This window comes from Lipophrys pholis (assembly GCF_963383615.2).
Source record: "Lipophrys pholis genome assembly, chromosome: 19".
Lineage (NCBI taxonomy): Eukaryota > Metazoa > Chordata > Actinopteri > Blenniiformes > Blenniidae > Lipophrys > Lipophrys pholis.
The window spans coordinates 25,943,020-25,966,956 of record NC_137647.1 but is presented as its reverse complement, the minus strand read 5'-3'; the positions used below and the strand labels follow the sequence as shown (position 1 = coordinate 25,966,956).

Genomic DNA, 23,937 nt, shown 5'->3' with positions numbered 1-23,937 from the left:
GGAACAATCATGTAACATACCAAAATCTGGAAAAGGGAAGCAGTGTGAATACTTTCCTGAAGCCCTTTAAGTCCTCTTGAATAAAAATGCCCAACACTGTTATTTAATTATTTGCCTTCTCATATTTTTGAGAACACAGAACATTAAACAGGATACTGTTCTGTTCCACACGAGAAGAAATATGGTTTCCAGCCAGTGGCTGCTCTATCTTCTATACCTCTTTATCCACCCTGATTAAAGAGAAACCAGTCCTTGGTGGCTGATGAAAACAGAACAAGATTCTGGTAAAACCACAAGGACTTCCAAGGTCAACAAGCTCAGCATGATGATTAATCTATAGCTCCGCTAGCAACGAAAAACACACTTTATTTCTAAGTATATATCTTAATATAAAAACTATAAAGCTATAAAAACCTCAACCATATAGTTTAAAAGCAGGTTGAGATCTTTAAATAACGTCCATAAGGGGTCACACCGAGCCACTGAAAAGTCCTAAACAGTGCCATTTCATTTTAAAACTATTTGTTCCCAACCAAGCTGGAAAGACGTGTGCACAAACAAGATGGATATTTTCCCAAAGAAGTACAATTTTCTGTCAATCTCTCCCTGAGGATGTGAACTGCACAAGCTATACAAACATGAAGAAGAAATCCTGCAGTGAGGAAGTGAAATGTGGTTTTCTGGGTTCCTCAGATCATATTTATGTGGTGTCACAGGTCATCTCTGAGACGTCTGTCAGATGTCCGTTAGTGCGGGAAAAGGACCTCTGTGGCCTCTGTATTGATACGAGACTAAACAGTAAAATGATGTACCTAAAGCTTAAACTGAATATGCCTTTATTGGCTTTTTATATCCACTGAAACATTACAGTGAGGTCAGACTGAAGTGTTGACTTGGGTCAGTGCATGATGCTGAGGCTTTAAAAGGGGGAGGGGGAGGTCAGGAGATGATATTATTTGGTGTCACAGTAGTGGAATCACTCCTGAAAAAAATAAATAAATAAATCGATCAGCAGCTCATCGTCACTGAAGGAAATAGTGTGAGAGTCTGAGAGAGATCAGTGACTGTAGAGGTGGAGGAGAGGAGTCTGATATGAAGGTGGAGGAGAGTGACATCATGGGGGTCAGAAGAGAGTGACATCATGGCGGTCAGAGGAGAGTGACATCATGGGGGTCAGAAGAGAGTGACATCATAGAGGAGAGTGACATCATGGCGGTCAGAGGAGAGTGACATCATGGGGGTCAGAAGAGAGTGACATCATGGAGGAGAGTGACATCATGGAGGAGAGTGACATCATAGAGGAGAGTGACATCATAGAGGAGAGTGACATCATGGGGGTCAGAAGAGAGTGACATCATAGAGGAGAGTGACATCATGGGGGTCAGAAGAGAGTGACATCATGGCGGTCAGAGGAGAGTGACATCATGGGGGTCAGAAGAGAGTGACATCATAGAGGAGAGTGACATCATGGGGGTCAGAAGAGAGTGACTTCATAGAGGAGAGTGACATCATGGGAGCAGCACCCCAGCTCACCACTGAACACTAAAACAGCCTCATGGTCGTGACGCCACCGTGTGTCAGAGTGTCGGAGAGGAAGGAGACATTTTGTTGGAGACACAGCAGAACGATAAAGTTCAGTTTTATCTGCTTATTAAATGTATAAATTACATATTGGAACAGGGACTGTAAAATGACTTTATGTTTTATCTTCAGTCACTAGAGGTGGAGGAGGAGGGTGGAGGAGGTCGTCTGTCTCCAGCTCCAGAGCGTCCAGAGCGCATGACTGTGTAGAGCAGCCACACTGCAGCTTTACTCACTGTGGCTGTCACCTCACTATTTATGTGTTTACTCTGGAATTAGACTGATTGTTACTTTGTCACTTTGTCACAATTAATAATCAATCAGTTCTATCCACCGCTCTGTATCATTAATAATCAATCAGTTCTATCCACCGCTCTGTATCATTAATAATCAATCGGTTCTATCCACCGCTCTGTATCATTAATAATCAATCAGTTCTATCCACCGCTCTGTATCATTAATAATCAATCAGTTCTATCCACCGCTCTGTATCATTAATAATCAATCAGTTCTATCCACCGCTCTGTATCATTAATAATCAATCAGTTCTATCCTCCGCTCTGTATCATTAATAATCAATCGGTTCTATCCACCGCTCTGTATTATTAATAATCAATCAGTTCTATCCACCGCTCTGTATCATTAATAATCAATCGGTTCTATCCACCGCTCTGTATCATTAATAATCAATCAGTTCTATCCTCTGTATAGTTTGAAGATGAAAGTTTAACATATGAACATGGTTCTACTGATTCAGTAGGAACGTTCCACTAAAGAAACATCTAGAACTCTGCAGCTCGGTTGTTTATGATCACGTGGATCAATAAGTCTGATATCTGGTTCAATCTGGTTCAATCTGGTTCAGTTCTCCACCTCACCATCAGCACCACCAGGTTCTCCGTCTCCACAATGTGCTGCTCAAGGTTCTAAGTTGACGTACCGGGACCAACATTCTCCATCAAAGTTTATTTGTTTACATCAAAACTGGCGTACGCATCTTTCAGGACCTGCTGTGTGCCTAAGGAACCTTTATAGATGAGGACCCTGGTCCAGGACCTGCTGTGTGCCTAAGGAACCTTTATAGATGAGGACCCTGGTCCAGGACCTGCTGTGTGCCTAAGGAACCTTTATAGATGAGGACCCTGGTCCAGGACCTGCTGTGTGCCTAAGGAACCTTTATAGATGAGGACCCTGGTCCAGGACCTGCTGTGTGCCTAAGGAACCTTTATAGATGAGGACCCTGGTCCAGGACCTGCTGTGTGCCTAAGGAACCTTTATAGATGAGGCTCCAGATCATCTGAACATTGTTCTGGTTGCTAAGAACCTGTTAACTGCAGTTGAAGTCCATAAGCAGTAAAAAGCTCCCCCCAGACTATTTAAAGGGCCCGGTGAGTTAATGAGGACCGTCTGTAAATATAATCTGCTGCTGTTGCATTTTGAAGCATATTTCATATTTTAATTCACCTCCAACAAATTCAGTCATAAAAATGTCTGATCTAATTTATATTATTCAGTTTAAGCTTCACATTATTTATCTTTAGAAGGATTTCTTCTGAGGAAATAATAGGAAAACGCTGAGGCGTTCTGGTGCCCCCGCCTTGAGAAGCACTGGGGTAAGTTGGGCTGACGGGTCCAGGATTTACAGTTGAATCTAGGTGATGTCAGAACCGAACACATGCTTGTTCTGATGGCAACACTTGTCTTCTGGTCAGAACAGTGAGCGACGGGTTAATGTGAGCGGGTGAGTTCAGCTTCTGTGGAACTGTCACGTCTTTACAATTGAAATCATTCACTTTGTTGTTTTGTGATCACAGCAGAGTTCTGGTCATTTGTCTCTGGGACTTTTGGCTTTTAGTTTGTAAAACCAGAGTTGTGACTTCCCAGCCCGTCTGGGTGACAGTTCGAGGAACGTTCCTCAACAATATCAGGAGGCAGTTTCACTTCTCTTTATTCAGCAGACTGGCTGCTCTGCGCCATCGCGCCCATCTGCTCCGTCACTCAGCCTGCGGGTGGGCGGGACTTACCGACTGTCCAAGCCTTTCCAAATTGTCCAGGAAATACTTGACCGACTCCCCCTGAGAGAATGAGCAGAGACGTGAAGTCAACCTCAAACCAATGTAAGACTCCACACAGTCACAGCTTCATCTTTACCACCGTCCAGCTGTGAGGCTGCTGCACCTCAGTGAAACACGAGATCATCGGCAGGGCCAGATGCTGGATTCTTCTTCTTCTTAGTCATCTTTCACCAGATAGTGACACTGGGTGGGAGCGTTTTGACCAAGTATTGCAGTACACGCTTTCGAGGAACTACAAGTAGTTTTTCAAACAGCTTCTAGTGTGATGTGGAGAGATGTATGTCTCCAGACAGAAGGCCTAGGAGGAAAACCCCAGGGTCTTTATTCTATGGTCCAGTTTTAGCAGGACGCCACATCTTCTTGTTATAAATCACATGTGCATCAGCAGTTGTCTGTTAATTTTGTTGTTATCAATCACGTTTCCTGGATTTCTCGGACGTCTGTGCAGAACAATTGGTTGCAGCAGGACTGCATCCGAGTGGACTAATATGTTGACATGCAGAGACAGAATTCACAGTGCATGGAAACATGATTTTATTTCAGTTTAGTCTTTTCTGATATGTAGAAGGTACAGCTCTCCAGTGCATCACAGCAGCAGAGAGGGTGGCTGTTTCGATTTGTGAGGGTGTACCTTATTGTGAAGGTGTGAGTACATTCTGTCAGGTCATGTTTGAAAGCACCGAGCACAACTGCATTTCATCTTACATAGGACACTTAAATATGAAGGTTTATATAAATTTTGAAGCTCCAGAAAAGTTGCTTAAGATCAGTAGAGGAATTGAGCGTCTCTCTGGTCGGTGAAGGTGGCAGACCTCTGAACCAGTCTGTCTGCACCCATCAGGAGCGTGCTGGGAGGCCAACTCACCAGCTGAAACTCCCGACGTCGGTCGTAGGCATTCTGGATGCCCTGGTCAGCCCACAGCTCCCGAATGGACAGCAGGTAGTGCCGGAATACTTTGGCCTCCACCATGCCGTGGCCGTGAGCCATGGCTGAGCGGGTGTCAAACGCCATCATGGTGTCTCCGTGCCGCTGGTTGGACGGGTTGCCCCACGGGATGTGCAGCTTCTCTCGAGCGTCCACCAACACACGAACGCCTGAAGAAGAAAGAAAAGACATCAGTGTTGTGTTGGAGTCCACACAATGGTCAAAGGGACACCTTTCAACAGTTTGATCACTCAGGTGAACTTTTCTCTTTTATAAAGAAATAAATATGCTCACCAATCAGTTGACATAGTTTGTTAGTTATGTGTCGTTAGTTAGAACGCGAGTGATCCATGTCAGGTCAGGTCAATGTCCAGGTTAAACCTTCCTGCTTTCAACCAGTGATGCTGAAAGCTTCTCCTCAAAGGCACAAAACACAAGAGCCACATCACACTAACACTGTTCTGTTCTGCCCCACACGTGTAGAGCTGCTGGGAAACCTAAATCACTGACGTGCAGACTGAAAATCACAACCAAAAGCAGATTAACGTTAAAGCTTCTTGATATTTTCTTCACTAAAAAGTAAAATCAGCTCTAATGACACAACCTTGGATTAAAATGTCACTGTATTAAAAATTATTTGAGTTTTTTCGAGCGATGGAAGTTAGTGTTTCTGCTCGCCTGATTTTAGAACATAAACCTGTTTTCACATCATTTGGCCAGTAACAGTAATTAATTTGCTTTTTTGCACCCAAATAATAGGAGTTATTTTTGTGTCAAGTCTTCTCTATTAGGAAGCTAAACCTGCCACACCTTGATGCATAACTGTCATGAAGAATATCTGCCAAGCAGTGATGAAAGTGAGGGATTGAGCTCAGACCAGATGACAGTGACCGGAACAAATAAACTGTTTAAGTGAAAGTCAAATGAATTTTAAGTTAAACAAACTGCTCCAGGATCACAATCCATCCTGTCCTCACGTGTAAATGAGTTTGATTCCAACACAGACCCTCCTACAGGGAATGAATAAATTCAGGGAATATCAGAAAAAACCCACAAAGTAATAAATGGGAACATACTTTCTAAAGCATTTATCAAAACTCTAAAAAGAAGAGTAACATGTACATAACCTGTCACTGTATGCATAGGACTGAACAATGGCCAGACATGTTTTTGTGTTGTGGGATTAGTATTCCTAAATAACAGTGTGCTTTCTCTTTTTAGACTCTATTTTAATCACCTTTTTGTTTTCAGTAATGTTTTTCTTTTCTTTTTGTTCTTCTGACCTCTGGCCTGTTGTTGATGCAATATTGAAATATTGAAGTAAATATAAGAAGGTGGGCAGCAAAGTTCTGGATGTACTTCAGTTTATTGAGGACTAGGCCTGTCATGATAATCAATAAATCAATTAATTGCACGATTGAGAGCAGCATGAGACCCCGAGAGGAGGAGAGGGACAGATGAGGTGGTTTTGATTATTTATTTTGGATATTTACAATCTCTTTTTTCATAATACAATTACTAGTGACGTCCCGATCATACTTTTTGCCCCCGATACCGATACTTTCCCGATCCGATACTCACATTACTATTGCAAAGATACTCAATAGTGTATTTTTGGAGCAACTAAGACGTCTGGAGTTAAAAGTACTATTGGCAGAAGCTTTGTTTACCTAGAACTTATTGTAAAACTCACTTATTGAATCAAAATACTTCTCAGAATGACTTAAGAACTTATTTAAACTTTATTCAGTCAGAAGAACAAAAACCCAGTTACACTCTGCAGTCTTGTTTCTCTTATTTATCTTAACTTAAACTACTTCACCTGCATTTTGTGGCGAATAAATATATTTTTTAAATGAAACCCAGTGAATCAGTTTGACTAACATATAAAGTATAAAAAACTACAACATAAACAGTATTCAGTAAAACCAATCAGAAGAACCCAGTTCCACTTCAAAGTGTCTTTGGCTGGTTGGGGTGAAAGTCCTAAAAAAGTGCAAATATAATAATACAAATAAATAAATAAATCTTAAACATAAATACTCTGAGGCTCCAATCTAACTTCTTTGTGTATTAAATTCCAGTTTACCTTAAAGCAGTATGAGAGGATTGACCTGAATGTCACTAAACATTTACATTTCAATGTGAATTATAAACACTTCAACCTGTTTGACAAAAGTACTCTGAACATAGTACTCTCAAAAACTTATTCAGAATATGATCTTTGTCCTCCCTGTCCTTCTCCCAACAAACCGTCCACACCTCACTATGAACACGACTCTACACGAGGCTTCAGGGCATGTAGTACACATGCCAGGCCTTTAGGGGCGCTGTGACTCACCAAACAACAAAAAAACAGAAGAAGACAGACCACATAGAAATGTAGAAGTAGACTTCTGCACAGAAACACAAAAACCACTATATATAACTCTAGTTTTATAGGTCTATGGCCCCGCTCCGCCTGCTTCTAGCTTCTGCAGCTCGTTTTTTTGATCGGCTGGATTTGCCGATTCCCGATCACTCACAAATCACCAATATCGGCCCCGATCCGATATCTACCGATCTGATCGGGACATCCCTAATAATTACAATTTTAAATATTCTTAAGAAATAAAAGTTTATTTATCTTTAAAAGGGTATACTTGCATTATTATACCATTATTAATATATTAGTGGAAAAATGGTATCAAAACGCCAATATTATCGTTTATCGCAATAATTTCTGGGACAATTTATCGTCCGGCAAAATGTGTTATCGTGACAGGCCTATTGAGGACTTTAGATGAGCTGTAAAGGATGGTGTCGTGGTCGTCGATTCGGGATGTGATGAATGTGTGGATGAGGGTTTGAACGGTAAACGAGGAGAGTGAGGCAACGCTTTTGAGGTGAGGTTGCTGTCAAGAAGAATTCTCAGATTATGGATGTGAGGTGATGGGGACAGAGTGGAGTTGTCAATGATCAGGGTGGAGTTGTTGATGTTTTTTGTGAGGGATTTGGGGCCGATTATTATTGTTATGTCTGATTTGTTTTAGCTTTTTTGTAGAAAGATATGTTGCACCCATGTTTTTATTTCACAGTTGGTCTCGGTGAAGCAGGCAGTTGGGATTTGGTTGAAATTTATGTTGTCGGCGTCGCACTGGAATGGAGACCATGTTTCCATTTGATATTGCTAAGAGGCAGGATGTAGAGCAGGGGTCGGGAACCTATGGCTCGCGAGCCAGGTGTGGCTCTTTTGATGATTGCATCTGGCTCGCTCGCAGATTTCGGCTTTTCAGAGAAAACATAAAATATCACTCGTTTTAATCCATCTATCGATGTTCCACTGCTCAGGTCCTGTTCAGGGATGCAGTTGGCTGCAGGAGCAATTGTCCTTTATTTTAATTGGATGATAATTGCTTACGTTGGCCGTTGCTGGGTAAACAGGTAAACGCACCATTTTGAACGAGTCCACTAGGTTATTAGCTCAAAGCTAACCCTTCGACAAAGGAGACGGCGAAAAGAAAACAAGATGAGGAGTATCGTACATTTCAGGACCAATGGACTGAAGAACTCTCCTTTGTGGAGAGAGCAGGTGCTGCGCTGGGCCGAATTTGCAATGACAAAATTGCATCGATGAAGCGGTCGAATGTAAAGCGGCACTTCGACACGCGTCATGCTACCTTTGCATCAAAATACCCTGCGGGGGACAGCGGGAAGACGGCGTGCCAAGAGCTACTGAGCAGCGAGCAAACGAGCCAGCAGCAACTCCGCGTATGGACCCGGCAAGGGGACTATAACCCCGCTAGTTTCGCTGGATCGTTAGCAACAGTGAAGAATGGAAAACCATTCACAGATGGCGAGTACGCTAAAACGTTCATGCTGGATGGAGCCAATGAACTTTTTGATGATCTTCCGAACAAAGACAAGATAATCAAACGGATACAAGACATGCCTCTGTCGGCAAGAACTGTTCATGGTGGTACCATCATGGTGGTACCACCATGATGGTACCATCATGATGGTACCACCATGGTGGTACCACCATGGTGGTACCACCATGATGGCAAACCAAGTGGAGGAAACGCAAGTGAAGGACATAAATTCAGCGCCGTTCTTTTCCCTGGCGTTGGAGGAGTCAGCAGACGTAAGTCATCTGTGGCAGTTCAGTGTGATTACAGGATCTGCTGCTGGTGACGCACTGCGTGAAGAAAGTCTGGCTGTTTTGCCAATAAAAGGTCCAGAAGAGGTGAAGATTTATTCAAGTCTTTCATGAAGTTCGTTCATGAAAAAAATCTGCCTATGGATAAACTTATCTCCGTGTGTACTGATGGTGCTCCGTGTATGGTGCTCCGTGTGTACTGATGGTGCTCCGTGTATGGTGCTCCGTGTATGGTGCTCCGTGTATGGTGCTCCGTGTGTACTGATGGTGCTCCGTGTATGGTGCTCCGTGTATGGTGCTCCGTGTGTACTGATGGTGCTCCGTGTATGGTGCTCCGTGTATGGTGCTCCGTGTGTACTGATGGTGCTCCGTGTATGGTGCTCCGTGTGTACTGATGGTGCTCCGTGTATGGTGCTCCGTGTATGGTGCTCCGTGTGTACTGATGGTGCTCCGTGTATGGTGCTCCGTGTGTACTGATGGTGCTCCGTGTATGGTGCTCCGTGTGTACTGATGGTGCTCCGTGTATGGTGCTCCGTGTATGGTGCTCCGTGTGTACTGATGGTGCTCCGTGTGTACTGATGGTGCTCCGTGTATGGTGCTCCGTGTGTACTGATGGTGCTCCGTGTATGGAGGGAAAAACAAAGGATTTGTGGTGCTTCTCCGTGAACATGAAAACAGCCCCATCCTAAGTTTCCATTGCATTCTACACCAGGAGGCACTTTGAGCTCAGATGTGTGACGGGCAGCTTGGCGAAGTGATGTCGCTTGTCATTCGTGTGATCAACTTTATTGTTGCTCGAGCCTTAAATGATCACCAGTTTAAAACGCTGCTGGATGAAGTTGGAAATAACTATCATCCTCTGCTTTGGCACAGCAATGTGTGTTGGTTGTCAAGAGGGAAGGTGCTCAGCGGCTTGCCTGAACGAAATCCGGACTTTCCTTGAAATGAAAGGCCTGGAGCATCCTGAGCTCGCCCAAACTGAGCGGCTCCTCAAGTTTTACTATCTGGTGGATATGACTGAACATCTAAACCAGCTCAACGTGAAAATGCAAGGCATTGGAAATACAGTGTTCTCCCCTGTTCTCCCCTGTGTTTGCTTTCTAAAACAAGCTGGAGATCTTCATCAAGGATCTGGAAACAGGTCGTTTACTACATTTTGAAAAACTGAGACCATTTAAAGACGCATGCACAGCAAGAGAGCCCACTCAACACTCTGATCTCCGCCAGCTAGCTGGCTTCACATCCGGTCTCCTGCAGTCGTTCAAAGCACGCTTTGGAGAATTTCGTGAGCACACTGGTCTTTTTAAGTTCATCACCCATCCAACCGAGTGTTCACTGAACACAGCCGACCTGAGTTACATTCCTGATGCCTCCCTCAGAGATTTTGAAGCAGAAGTGGCTGACCTGAAGGCCTCAGACATGTGGGTGAATAAGTTCAAGTCACTGAATGAAGATTTGGAAAGAATCGCACGACAGAAAGCAGAGTTGGCCAGCAAGCACATGTGGACAGAAATGAAAAAACTTCAACCCGAAGACCAGCTGATTATCAAAACTTGGAACGCGCTTCCTGTCACATACGACACACTGAAGCGTGTGAGTATTGCTGTATTGACCATGTTTGGATCTACGTATTCATGTGAGCAGTCATTTTCACATCTTAAAAACATCAAGTCCAACCTACCATCACGTTTAACGGATGAAAGCCTCAACGCCTGCATGAAGCTTAACCTCACCAAGGACCAACCAGAATACAAAGCCTTCAGCAAATCCATGCAGCACCAGAAGTCGCATTAATGGTGAGTATGATGACAATAATATTTAAAAGAATAAATTCAAAGGCTTCTTATACTCACATTTAGTTGAATTCAGTCTTAAAATATATTATATGGCTCTCACTAAAATAAATTTCCAAATATTTTGCTTTCATGGCTCTCTGAGTCAAAAAGGTTCCCGACCCCTGATGTAGAGGATGAACAGGAGGGGACCAAACACCAAGCGATATCATATGACCCAGAAGCCTCACTGCAGCGTTGATGAGCGCAATGTGACCCAACGTGGGCGGAGCCAACATTGGGGTGGGTTGGGCAGCGTGTTGCTACACGTCTTAACTTAAATAAAAGTTGTGTAATACTCCATAAGAACAAGAAGAAAGGTCAGCACTCCGGAGTCCTGCCAAACAAAATGACGTCATTTTAATGCAACATCACTACTGTATGAGCCCCACAGCTCGTTAACATGTTGCAGGCGCACTTACGTGATGCACAAGCAAAAAGTGCAAGAGTCACGTGTAAAAAAAACAGCCACTTGTGAAACTGAGCGACTCGTAACTGGTGACTTGTCTGTATTTTCAGCTCTTGTATTCGAATGCGTAGACTTTTCAGATTCTGCTTCACGTTGACAAATTGTTTTACACATTGACAACTCTGACTTCAGACAGACAGACTGGAGTACAGACAGTCTGTCTGTACCTCAGTCTGTCTGTACTTCAGTCTGAGGTACAGACAGACAGATTGAAGTACAGACAAACTGAGGTACAGACAGACAGACAACCCTCCATACGCATAGACAAATAGTTTTGCTACAATACCCCCATACCCATCTCTCTAAATCCGAGACCTTTTCCAAGTGTGGCGAGTCACATGAGGGTCTGCTTGATAGAACTTTAGAGTTCACATATACATAAAAAATTGATGTCTTCTACTTTGTATAATCAGTATTGTTTCTCTTCATTTACTCAAATGTAAATGAATGATTGGAAAAACACTTAAGACTTGAACTTCATCTGATGGTGTTAAAAAAAAAAAAATCAAACCTGATCTCTGCTCATGAAACTGTCCACACCTTTTGACTTTGAGCCGTGGTCCCACCACACTTTTTGTGCCGGGCCGGGCCGGGCCGGGCCAGGCAGGTTTTTGCATGGTCCCAATGAAAACATTGTGGATAGTCCGGAAATAAACGCAACCACCAGCTACGATTTTCCGCTACCCCTCCGTTGAGGTACCTCGCACCGAGCAACCGGTCTGTGAGGAGGAGCTGCACGTACTGCGCGATGAAACCGCCGCTAAAGATGTGTCACGCACTGACATTTCAATCAACCCAGTTAACAAAACAACCGGTGTACACAAAGCGACGTATAGAAACAACAACAGGAGGGTTTACTGCCGATGAAATATTTAAATATTGCGGGCAAGTTAAGAGTGACGAACGTCACTACCAATCAGCAGACGGCTGTGTTGTAGCTCCTCCTTATGAGACCCCTTCCTCAGTGCTAGGTAACCGGTGTGTAACCGGCACTTTAACCTATTTAAGGTGCCGCTCCGGTGAGGACAGGTAACTGTTTCAACGTGTTCAGAGGCAACAATTATCAGGGTCCAAGGAGGAGTTTTGTCTTCAGGTATGACAACCATTTATTGATATCCACAGTCCAACAGTGATGCCTCTTATCAATTACTCAGCCCACTACTGAGTTCCTATAAACAAAATAAACTTTTCCTCAGACTGCCACTCACCCTGACACAATCTAGAAAGTGACTGCTCACCACGTCCTGCACACCTGGCATCAGTTACCTGGAGGCTTTATAACCTCCACCTTGCCCCAGCTCCACTTAGTGGGCGAACAGAAAACCTGCACAGATGACCAGTAAACAGGGGAGCACTCGGGCTGGGCGATATGGCGAGAAAAAAAATGATCCCGATTTATTTTTTCATATCGTCCGATCGATTATTATCTTGATTTTTTATTTGTTTTCAAACTGCCATCTGTACTGAAAACTAAAGAAACTAGAGATTACGCCAACATTCTATTAACATACGAAGTAAATAAAGCAAATTAAATAACATGAACATAGAAAAATATATGTATTTTTTTTAAATTACTTGACAGTATAACAAAGGTAGAAAAATATAAAATAACACAGGAACTAGTTTACAGTCTGGAGTGTTTTTGCAAGTATGCGAGACCCAAAATAAACAAATTGCACGATTGATTGCTGCTTTGGTTTGGTGGCTGAACTGCTACTTACCACAACAATCAGGGACTACATGCTCCGGTCGAGCTACAGAAGCTACTGAAGCTAGCCGGAGGAGGAGAAGGACCATAGACCTATATAGCTGAGTTACACAGAAGTCTATGAGCTGAGTCTACTTAGAAATGTCTATGTTCTCCGTGTCTTCTTCTGTCTTTTTGGTGTATTTGGTGAGTCACAGCGCCCCTAAAGGCCTGGCATATGTACTACATTCCCTGAAGCTTCGAAGCCTGAAACCCCTAGTTTTGGCGTCAAATAAAGTAAATGCAATAGTAAATATTGGTTTGTTTCCTGTTAGTGTCAAAATCACAATACATAAGAAAAGATTATTTGACATGAACAGGAGAGGACAGGAGAGGAGAGTCACCCGAAAAGAGCAGACATCCTGCACTGAGCAGTGTGCACTGTTAGCACATGGGGTGTTGGGAAATGACCCCCCCCCCATGGAGCTGAAACGAGGCAAGCAGCAGTGACTGTGCCACGTCACAACCGACACACAGCATTTCATACACAAACCAAACCAGTCTCGCCTGTCCCTCGTCTCACTCCCTCACCTTTGAGTCAGACGGATGTCAACGATTTCATTTTCGCTGAACCTCGTCAAACACTAGCCACTTCCTCTGCTGACTGAACCTTTCCAGTGTCATCACTTCCCCATCTGCAACTGTTGCTAATGTGGGTGTGATTTCGGCAGCAGGGGTTCTGAAGTACCTGCAATGAACGTCGTGGTTACAGACATTGATATTTTTCCTCTGAGTCATCCTGCTGTACTCACCTCCACAACATGTGACAGTATGAAGAAATTGCAGTGTGTAAACAGTGCGTTCACTCAAATGACTCAAACTTATCAAAATACCACAAATTCTGCTACTTTGGACCTTGAATTATAACCATCCGAGTTAGGGCTGCAATTAACGATTATTTTGATAATCTATTATTTTTTTCGATTCATCGATGAATCGGATAAATAAAAAAAACACCTCAAATTGTAGGACCAGTTGATATTGAAGGAACCAAACACCAAATATGTTCTGGTTATTTAAAAGCACATTACTGAACCAATACAAAAACGTATATATTAGGGATGTCCCGATCCGATCAGTAGATATCGGATCGGGGCCGATATCGGTGATTTGTGAGTGATCGGGAATCGGCAAATCCAGTCGATCACCCTGCCGATCTTTTAAAAAAAGAAAAGAAAAGAAAAACTTTTCCCCGTCAGCTGCCGTAAAGCGAGCCCCGTGTACGACCTGCCGTAAAGCGAGCCCCGTGTGCGACCTGCCGTAAAGCGAGCCCCGTGTGCGACCTGCCGTAAAGCGAGCCCCGTGTGCCACCTGCCGTAAAGCGAGCCCCGTGTGCGACCTGCCGTAAAGCGAGCCCCGTGTGCCACCTGCCGTAAAGCGAGCCCCGTGTGCCACCTGCCGTAAAGTGAGCCCCGTGTGCCACCTGCCGTAAAGCGAGGTGAGCAGCCTGAAGCCACTGAGAGGATCAACCAGCAGTCTGGAGGGAGTTTAAGGTGGATAACCAAACCAGTCCTGAGAGGTGGAGCACCAGAGCTTCACCACAGTCCTGAGAGGTGGAGCACCAGAGCTTCACCACAGTCCTGAGAGGTGGAGCACCAGAGCTTCACCACAGTCCCGAGAGGTGGAGCACCAGAGCTTCACCACAGTCCTGAGAGGTGGAGCACCAGAGCTTCACCACAGTCCCGAGAGGTGGAGCACCAGAGCTTCACCACAGTCCCGAGAGGTGGAGCACCAGAGCTTCGTTTAACACAACTAATCTGATAAGACATCTAAAAAGTAAACATGCGGTGGAGTACGCTCAGCAAAGTTGGCAAAGACCATCATCCGTGGAAAAAATATGACGTAATGGCCCCCCTCCTCCCTCCACCATGGTCCACTACGTCCCCTAATAACCAGAACAATCAGGGACTAGAAGCTCCGGTGGAGCTGCAGAAGCTAGAAGCAGGTGGAGCGGGGCCATAGACCTATAAAACTAGAGCTATATATAGTGGTTTAGGTGCAGAAGTCTACTACTACATTTCTATGTGGTCTGTCTCCTTCTGCGTTTTTATTGTGTTTGGTGAGTCACAGCGCCCCTAAAGGCAATTGGGTTCTTCTGATTGGTTTTACTGAATACCGTTTATGTTGTAGTTTTTTATACCTCATTTTTAAAAAAATGTTTTATTTGCCACAAAATGCAGGTGAAGTAGTTTAAGTTAAGATAAATAAGAGAAACAAGACTGCAGAGTGTAACTGGGTTTTTGTTCTTCTGACTGAATAAAGTTTAAATAAGTTCTTAAGTCGTTCTGAGAAGTATTTTGATTCAATAAGTGAGTTTTACAATAAGTTCTAGGTAAACAAAGCTTCTGCCAATAGTGCTTTTAACTCCAGACGTCTTAGTTGCTCCAAAAATACACTGTTGAGTATATTTACAATAGCAATGTGAGTATCGGATCGGGAAAGTATCGGTATCGGCCGATACTCAATTCTGAAAAATCGGATCGGTATTGGGGGCAAAAAAGTGTGATCGGGACATCCCTAATATATATATATATATATATCTCCACACATATACATACACACACGTATATAAGATATATATAAAATAATTATCAAATAAGATTTAATTTACTCCGGGGACCACATTTGGTCCAGTTCCGTCTTGAGTGGACCAGACTGGTGGAGTATTGCTATAATAACCTTCAAAGTTTTTCTTTGTTGTGGTCACAGTGCCCGTGATGAAATCATCTATTTTTGTAGGATTAAACCGTTAGTGCTGAAGGTGACTGCAATCTTAACATAGTCAATTTTAATGAAACATTCGGGTGCAAAATACAGTGAAAAGTTATTATTATTATTATTACAGTAATCGTCAAAGATGTAAATGATGTAACAGGAAGTCATAACATTTATAGAATGTTAGCCCATTTAAAGGCTTCTTGAAATCCTAAATAATGAGATAGATATGTGAAGTTAATCTATGTCATACAGAATAACGCTGTGAGCTGCCTTGTAAAACGTATAAAAGTTTAAGTATTGAATGGATTTAAACAACAACATTGGGTTGATCATTTAAATTTTCCAGTATCCTCTCTCTCTCTCTCTCTCTCTCCCTCCCTCTCTCCCCTCCCCCCCCCCCCCCCCTCCCTCTCTCCCCCCCCCCCCCCTCCCTCTCTCTCTCCCTCCCCCCTCCCCCCCCTCCCCTACTAGAGGATTCCTTCTCCAATCAGGACTCCTTAATGACACATTTTGTTATGGAAGCAAGTTTTTCTTTTCTTTTCCTTATTTGTGTGCATCCAAGTTAAGAGTTTGTTGTTACTGTTCTTACACAAGTTCAAATGTTAAGGTCATGTGACGGTTATATATGGTGGGGGGGAAAGATTGCTTTTAAAGATTCATGCAGCAGCAACGATCTAGAATCACAACACTCAATGTTAATGGCTTACGTAATCACAATAAAAAAGTTGAAGCCAAGATGAAGAGAGAACACCAAGAGATAATCTTCTGGTAGGAAACACATCTGGGAAAATCAGATCAGGAGAAATTATAATGTGGTCATCACAGAAGAAAAAAGAAAAACTGAAGCAACTCCGTGATCTGATAAATGATCCTGCCATATTGGAAAAATCTGTCATAAAATCAGAACTAAATAAAACACTTGATGACAAAGTAGAACTCAAACTGGAGTATATCAAACAACATTCTAGGAATGGACCTTGAGCAAAAGAAAGAAGAGTTAGGAAACAACAACCTGAAAGATCTGCCATAAAGCATTTCCTAGACTCTCTGGATCAGGGGTCGACAACTCCGGTTCTCGGTGGGGGGGGGGGGGGGGTGGGGGGGGGGGGGGGGCTAAAACATGCAGGACAGGGGCCCCCGAGGACCGGAATGCTCTACATCTCCCATTGATAGGCAAAGAACAAAACAAATGAATGAGCACAGAGGTAGATAAAACCATTTCTAAACTGAAAACAAGTAAAGTACCGGGTGGAGCTGGACTGCTGGACTGCTGGCAGACTGGGACAAGAGTTTTAGGGACTCCCTCACACCATTGTTATTACAATGCTTTAATTCTGTGCTTAAAGGGGGTGAATGACATATACCTGGTGTTTCTGGCTCATGTCAACCATAAGGTACCTGGTTTATAAATGAGGTTCCCATCTTTACTTTTACATTTTCTGTGAATTTTCAAACCTTGTGTAATAGTTCTCACCCATTGCCACTTTCAAAACTCATTTTTGAATAACTTTTGTTTGATGAGTATTTTTCTACTTATTTTTTTATTGTAATATGATTGCCCTCAGTTTGTGTTCATAGCCCTACTAGTAGTTTTTCTATGACTTTTTCTAAATATGTGAAACTGTCTAATGTTGCCAGAATCGTTAAACACTTTAATGAACTACCCCATACTTAAAAATGGCTGCCACAGCTGACTGAGATGGCCCGCTATCCTTTATATCTGTACCAAATTTGGTGCTTTTATCAGAAAATGCACAGTTGTTATATATATTCTAGCTATGCCGCTCCACGATGCGTTCCGGGGCAGCCGATAAAGGACACGCAGCCCTGAGCTCCGCAGGCGAACCCAAACAGTCTGCAGAGAACTTTGGCATGATGCATTTTAGTAATCGAATTACTCGAGGAGTCATTTCGCCCCTACCTCAGATGTCCTAAAAAATGTCCTTCCACTGTACCATCAGTCTGGATCGTAGGAGGCTCACAAAGACTCATTAAAACTACTGCAAAAAATACTTCATATCGTTCTTCAGTACAGCTGGAAAAAAGTGTATTCAACAGAACTTCATCCATCTTCTTAAGCACCTCGTCCGTATGGGATGGCGGTGGCAGTACAGAACAGAGAGCAAAGCAGCCCTGGTATCTCTGGAGGCTTTCCCACCAAAAGGTGCTAGTTCAGGGTCACGGCCAGATTTAGCACCAATTCTTTGTGTTTCCAAAGCCCCGGCCTATCAGGGTCTAAACGGGTGCTGAGCTGGCCACAAATCGTTGCTGGGCCAGAGCGGCGCCAGAACGGGGCCATAGCGAGGCCAGAGAGAGGCCAGAGCGGCGCCAGAGCGGGGCCATAGCGAGGCCAGAGCGGTGCCGGAGCGGGGCCATAGCGAGGCCAGAGAGAGGCCAGAGCGGTGCCATAGTGAGGCCAGAGCGGTGCCGGAGCGGGGCCATAGCGAGGCCAGAGAGAGGCCAGAGCGGTGCCATAGTGAGGCCAGAGCGGTGCCGGAGCGGGGCCATAGCGAGGCCAGAGCGGCGTGACATATACAGCGAACATCGCCAAAGCGAGACGGACATGAAAACAACAACGGCACTCTTGTTAACGCTTGGGGCTACGTAAGCAGGGACAGACAACGCGGCTCTCACGACTATGGAAGAACAACCGGTTCTTCAAAAGTGCGCATTTAAGAAGTGGCCATAGCGCCGGCCCTGAACGAGTATCTGGGGAGGGCGGGGTACTCAATGGACCCGACTGAACACAGGCAGTATTTTTGCTGCTAAAGCTAGTTTAAGTAGCGGTAGGTCCATTTCACTGCGCAGTTGAAGGAGGCAAGCCTCCGGCCGTCATTTGGACGGTCAATCTTCGAAAAAGACGACCAAGACAATAGCACACACCTTGCTCAAAGCTGTCTGAAATATGTGTAGAGTAGATCCTCGGACAAGTGACCCGGTAAGACAAGGCAAACAGTGGAGCACGGAGGATTTAACTGCTCAGGCCTTCTGCAGCTCGGTGCTGCTGTGAAGTTCACTTCAGGCAAACATGAGGCTCCAATCCGCCCCAGGATCCACCGAGCAAGGTGCTTAAGAAGGATTTATAGGAGGTTGTTATTTTACATTTCACCATATTTTGCAGCAGAAAGTTTCATTAAAATTGACTAGGTTATCGTCACTGCCCAACCACTGGCTTCATTTGAATCCCTGTCTAAAGTTCAGTGCAGCTCCATCTGCCCCATTACACCACCCACATTCAGTTCAACAGAGAAATCTAACAGAAAAACAGGAGACAGACACTTTGCAGGTTAACTAGTTACCTACAGACAGGAGACAGACACTTTGCAGGTTAACTAGTTACCTACAGACAGGAGACAGACACTTTGCAGGTTAACTAGTTACCTACAGACAGGAGACAGACACTTTGCAGGTTAACTAGTTACCTACAGACAGGAGACAGACACTTTGCAGGTTAACTAGTTACCTACAGACAGGAGACAGACACTTTGCAGGTTAACTAGTTACCTGCAGACAGGAGACAGACACTTTGCAGGTTAACTAGGAGACAGACACCCCCAGCACATCAACACACGTTCAATCTGAGATGACATCATCCCTGAAGGACCCCATGCAGGTGGTTTCATGTCATATCGATGCTGCAGCAGTCCTGCAGTCCTCACTAATGTGTCATTGGGACAGCGTATTGACTCCTGATGCAACACAGAAAACTACTGCCGCCAACATCCGGTGGGTCCAACTCCTTTCAGTTCAATGAACAGAACATACAGAACAAACTGAAGAGGAGGCTGGGGCAGTTAGAAAACATAATAACTCAGAAATCACCAGTTACACTTTGTTCTGTGTTTTAGAGCGATTAAAGTACAATATCAAAGTATAATCTACATTATTATAAAACCTGAATACATGAAGACTCTGAAGTCACCCTGTGTGGTTGAGGTTAAAGCAGCTTCACCGCTGATGGAAATAGAAAACCTTTAATGCTGACATAAGGGATATTGTTCTGTTGCAGAGTGAAAAGAAGAGACATCACTAGTGTCAATCACAATGTGAAGCAAATAAGATCACAGCTTGCAGAGCAAAATCAAAACAACACAGCACACTTTTAAAGATTTTGCAATGTTGTAAAGGATTACACAACTGTAACTGGAGCACAACGATATATAATATAGTGCAGACCAGAAGAATCACAACAATAAAGTCAACCAACTGCTTCACTTGTCCAACACTGCTGGTGAAAAGTAGAGACAGACAAGTAATTAAAAACACAACCATGGTGCAGTTTGGGTAAGATTTGGTCCAAGAAGAGAAAGAGCACTGTTATTTGGAAGAACACATCTAAAAACTCAAAGACATCATACATTAGTCACAATGCTCCATATAAAACAGACAGGGACAGGAAGAGACTCAACAAGCTCAGCAAAAGAGCAAGATCTGTCCCGGACTGTCCACTGGACTCCATACAGGAGGATCATGGACAACACCTCTCAGCGAGGGACCAGCAGACTGATACGCCCACAATTTAAGAAGCGTCCCCCCGGGTCGTCCATCATACCAGCCATCAGACCAAACACCACCACCACCACCACCACCTGAAGGAGTTTTAGTCCCTTCCTGTCGCCCCACTGCACTGTCCATAGCAGTGTTGTCACCATACCAACATTTTGGTACCGATACCGATACCGACATTTTGGTACCGATACCGACATTTTGGTACCGATACCGATACCAACATTTTGGTACCGATACCAACATTTTGGTACCGATACCGATACCAACATTTTGGTCCCGATACCGATACCACCAAGGAGTTCAGTACTTTTCCAAATAAAAACAAAACACAAAAAAAGTCATTAGATCCAGTCTGTCTTAAGTAGGACCAGTGTCTTTAAATGGTTTGTTACTATGCAGTAATCTTTATAACATTAAATGGCTAAAATAAAATATTTTCATATATTCTTTTATATTATTTATATTATATTTATAATACTAATATTTATAATAGCTTACATTTTTTTCCAGAGCTATATTTTCATGGTATATAAGTTACTAGCTGTGGTTCTTTGAACTCCTTCTGCAGGTCTGGGTGTTTGTCCTTCAGGAGGTTAGCAGGTTAGTAGTGTAGCAAATTAGTAGTGTAGCAGGTTAGTAGTGTGGCAGGTTAGTAGTGTAGCAGGTTAGTAGGTTAATAGTGTAGCAGGTTAGCAGTGTAGCAGGTTAATAGTGTAGCAGGTTAGCAGTGTAGCAGGTTAGTAGGTTTAGTGGTGTAGCAGGTTAGTAGTGTAGCAGGTTAGCAGTGTAGCAGGTTAGCAGTGTAGCAGGTTAGTAGGTTTAGTAGTGTAGCAGGTTAGCAGTGTAGCAGGTTAGTAGGTTTAGTAGTGTAGCAGGTTAGCAGTGTAGCAGGTTAGTAGGTTTAGTAGTGTAGCAGGTTAGCAGTGTAGCAGGTTAGCAGTGTAGCAGGTTAGTAGGTTTAGTAGTGTAGCAGGTTAGCAGTGTAGCAGGTTAGTAGATTAATAGTGTAGCAGGTTAGTAGTGTAGCAGGTTAGTAGATTCATAGTGTAGCAGGTTAGCAGTGTAGCAGGTTAGTAGGTTAATAGTGTAGCAGGTTAGCAGTGTAGCAGGTTAGTAGATTCATAGTGTAGCAGGTTAGCAGTGTAGCAGGTTAATAGTGTAGCAGGTTAGCAGTGTAGCAGGTTAGTAGGTTTAGTGGTGTAGCAGGTTAATAGTGTAGCAGGTTAGCAGTGTAGCAGGTTAGTAGGTTTAGTAGTGTAGCAGGTTAGCAGTGTAGCAGGTTAGCGGTGTAGCAGGTTAGTAGGTTTAGTAGTGTAGCAGGTTAGCAGTGTAGCAGGTTAGTAGGTTTAGTAGTGTAGCAGGTTAGCAGTGTAGCAGGTTAGTAGATTAATAGTGTAGCAGGTTAGTAGTGTAGCAGGTTAGTAGGTTAATAGTGTAGCAGGTTAGCAGTGTAGCAGTATAGCAGGTTAGTAGGTTTAGTAGTGTAGCAGGTTAGCAGTGTAGCAGGTTAGTAGGTTTAGTGGTGTAGCAGGTTAGCAGTGTAGCAGGTTAGCAGGTTAGTAGTGTAGCAGGTTAGCAGTGTAGCAGGTTAGTTGTGTAGCAGGTTAGCAGGTTAATAGTGTAGCAGGTTAGTAGTGTAGCAGGTTAGCAGGTTAGTAGTGTTTCCACTCTGGACCAGACGTGTTCTCTAACACTGTTTACACAGTGGAGCTTCAGTGGTGATGGAGACACCGTGCTCTTTGGTTTTGAAGCCAAAGTACTTCATATAGTACTTCTAGTACCTGTTTTTTCTACAGGTTACAGCCTTGTGGATGTATCAGCAGCCATTTCTCTCGTTTCTCTCATTTCTTTCTATCGTTTTAAAGGCATCAGTACCACAATACCAATACAGTACCGATATACCGAACTACCCCAGTCTGTCATATACCACACTTTACTTGTTATATTGTTAATGGTAAAGGTAATTTTTGCGTCTTTAAGTATATTGTATATTTTGTCTCTTTTACTCTTTTGCTGCTGTAACAATGTGAATTTCCCGATTATTGGATGAATAAAGTACAATCTAATAGCATGTTGGATTAAAATCCAGCAGAATAAGAGGACTGCATGAAAAACTAAGTTGAATGAATCACTCAATGTGATGACACTGCACATGTGCCACTTGGTTTTTCATGAATGTGTGAGTCCTTCTTACTTTATAAAATGAGCTCCAGGTGAGAGGACACCTGCCTACAGCTCCACCAGGCTCCACCTCGCTCCACCAGGCTCCACCAGGCTCCACCTCCCACTGAGCCTCTGTCCTGCATGTTTCAGGTTTAACCCAGCTGAGTGCAGTAAGGAGCAGAACTCCAGACCACAGTATAGTGACAGTAACCTGGTCTGACTCTCAACACCTTCATCTGACCCCACTTCAGGAGCATGATAATCTCAGTGATGGACTTCAGGAGCATGATAATCTCAGTGATGGACTTCAAGTGGATGATAATCTCAGTGATGGACTTCAGGAGCATGACAACCTCAGCGATGGACTTCAGGAGCATGATAATCTCAGTGATGGACTTCAGGAGCATGATAATCTCAGTGATGGACTTCAAGTGGATGATAATCTCAGTGATGGACTTCAAGTGGATGATAATCTCAGTGATGGACTTCAGGAGCATGATAATCTCAGTGATGGACTTCAAGTGGATGATAATCTCAGTGATGGACTTCAAGTGGATGATAATCTCAGTGATGGACTTCAGGAGCATGATAATCTCAGTGATGGACTTCAGGAGCATGATAATCTCAGTGATGGACTTCAGGTGGATGATAATCTCAGTGATGGACTTCAGGTGGATGATAATCTCAGTGATGGACTTCAGGTGGATGATAATCTCAGTGATGGACTTCAGGTGGATGATAATCTCAGTGATGTCCAGCAAAGAGCCAGTCTTCAGAAGATCTTATGCTTATTTTCTCATTCAGAGCGAACAGCAGCCATGACGTCATTGTCAAACCTTTGTCCAGTGAGAGTGGGGACTGAAGATGAGCAGAAATCAATCGGAACCGGAGAGTAATGGCCCCCAGAGTTCGTTAGTGACCCTCACTCACATGAGCAGCATGGGCGTTTCTTCAGCAGCTCAGCCAGACTCGCTCTCAGAGCCTGCTGGCTGCAGCGAACCAGACTCCCAGCCTCCCACCCTCAAGCTGAACCGGATCACCCCCACGCCCTGGCAACCCCCCACACACTCACCTTTAATAACGTTACTAAAGATCGTGGCTCTGAACTCTTCTCTGGCCTTCTGGTCGAAGTCTTCTCCGTGAATAATCCGCATCTGCTTCAGGAAAGTCGACTTTCCGCTCTCCCCCGCTCCGAGCAGTAAGATCTTCACGAGCCTCTTCACATACGTCTTGTCCCGGTTAATACACTTATCGATCTCCTTTGACTTCCTCAGCTGCTCTGCCTCGCCGCTCGTGAGGAGACAGTTTGGGAAACAAACAGATAAAACGGAACGGGACGGCAGGAAATCCGCCATGTTTGTAACAGCTTCATGGATGCACAAGGGGCGGGGCCACATTTGGCGCTGTGAGGTTCAGGGCGGCTCGGAATCCACATAATCAATTTCTGAATGCGTTCAGGGGGGCTCGGAATCTGCAACATCCAATATTGAGCGCAATTAGGGGTGCTCGGAATATAGAAGTACCATCAGAGTCTGAATTTGAATTTCTAACTCTGCACTTTTTTTTACCATCGAAATCAGACTTTGAGTTTTAAAAACGGTCGAATTTCAAGCACAGAATTGTTTTTGCTTCAGATTTTTTTCCCAACATCTAAAAACGTGTCTAAAAATTTGGCTGCAAAAAATTCAGCTGCAATACAGGCAGTATATCTGTACCATCAGGGAGATGCAATCGATCCCTGGCTCATTCACCTAACATCCAATCATGGTACGCTCTGTTG

The 23,937-nt window shown here is 43.9% G+C and overlaps 1 protein-coding gene across 1 annotated transcript in view; it reads right to left on the bottom strand.

Moving 5' to 3' along the window:
* gna13b (guanine nucleotide binding protein (G protein), alpha 13b) overlaps positions 1–23,531 on the bottom strand; it is a 39,756-nt gene extending 16,225 nt beyond the window's left edge. Inside the window, exons 1-3 of the mRNA XM_080487653.1 lie at positions 23,230–23,531; positions 4,522–4,751; positions 3,606–3,656 (exon numbers count right to left, since the gene is read on the bottom strand). Coding sequence (XP_080343779.1) covers positions 3,606–3,656; positions 4,522–4,751; positions 23,230–23,512 — 564 coding nt within the window. The 5' untranslated portion in view covers positions 23,513–23,531. The remainder of the gene's footprint in view (positions 1–3,605; positions 3,657–4,521; positions 4,752–23,229) is intronic.
* Positions 23,532–23,937: the final 406 nt, after the last annotated feature.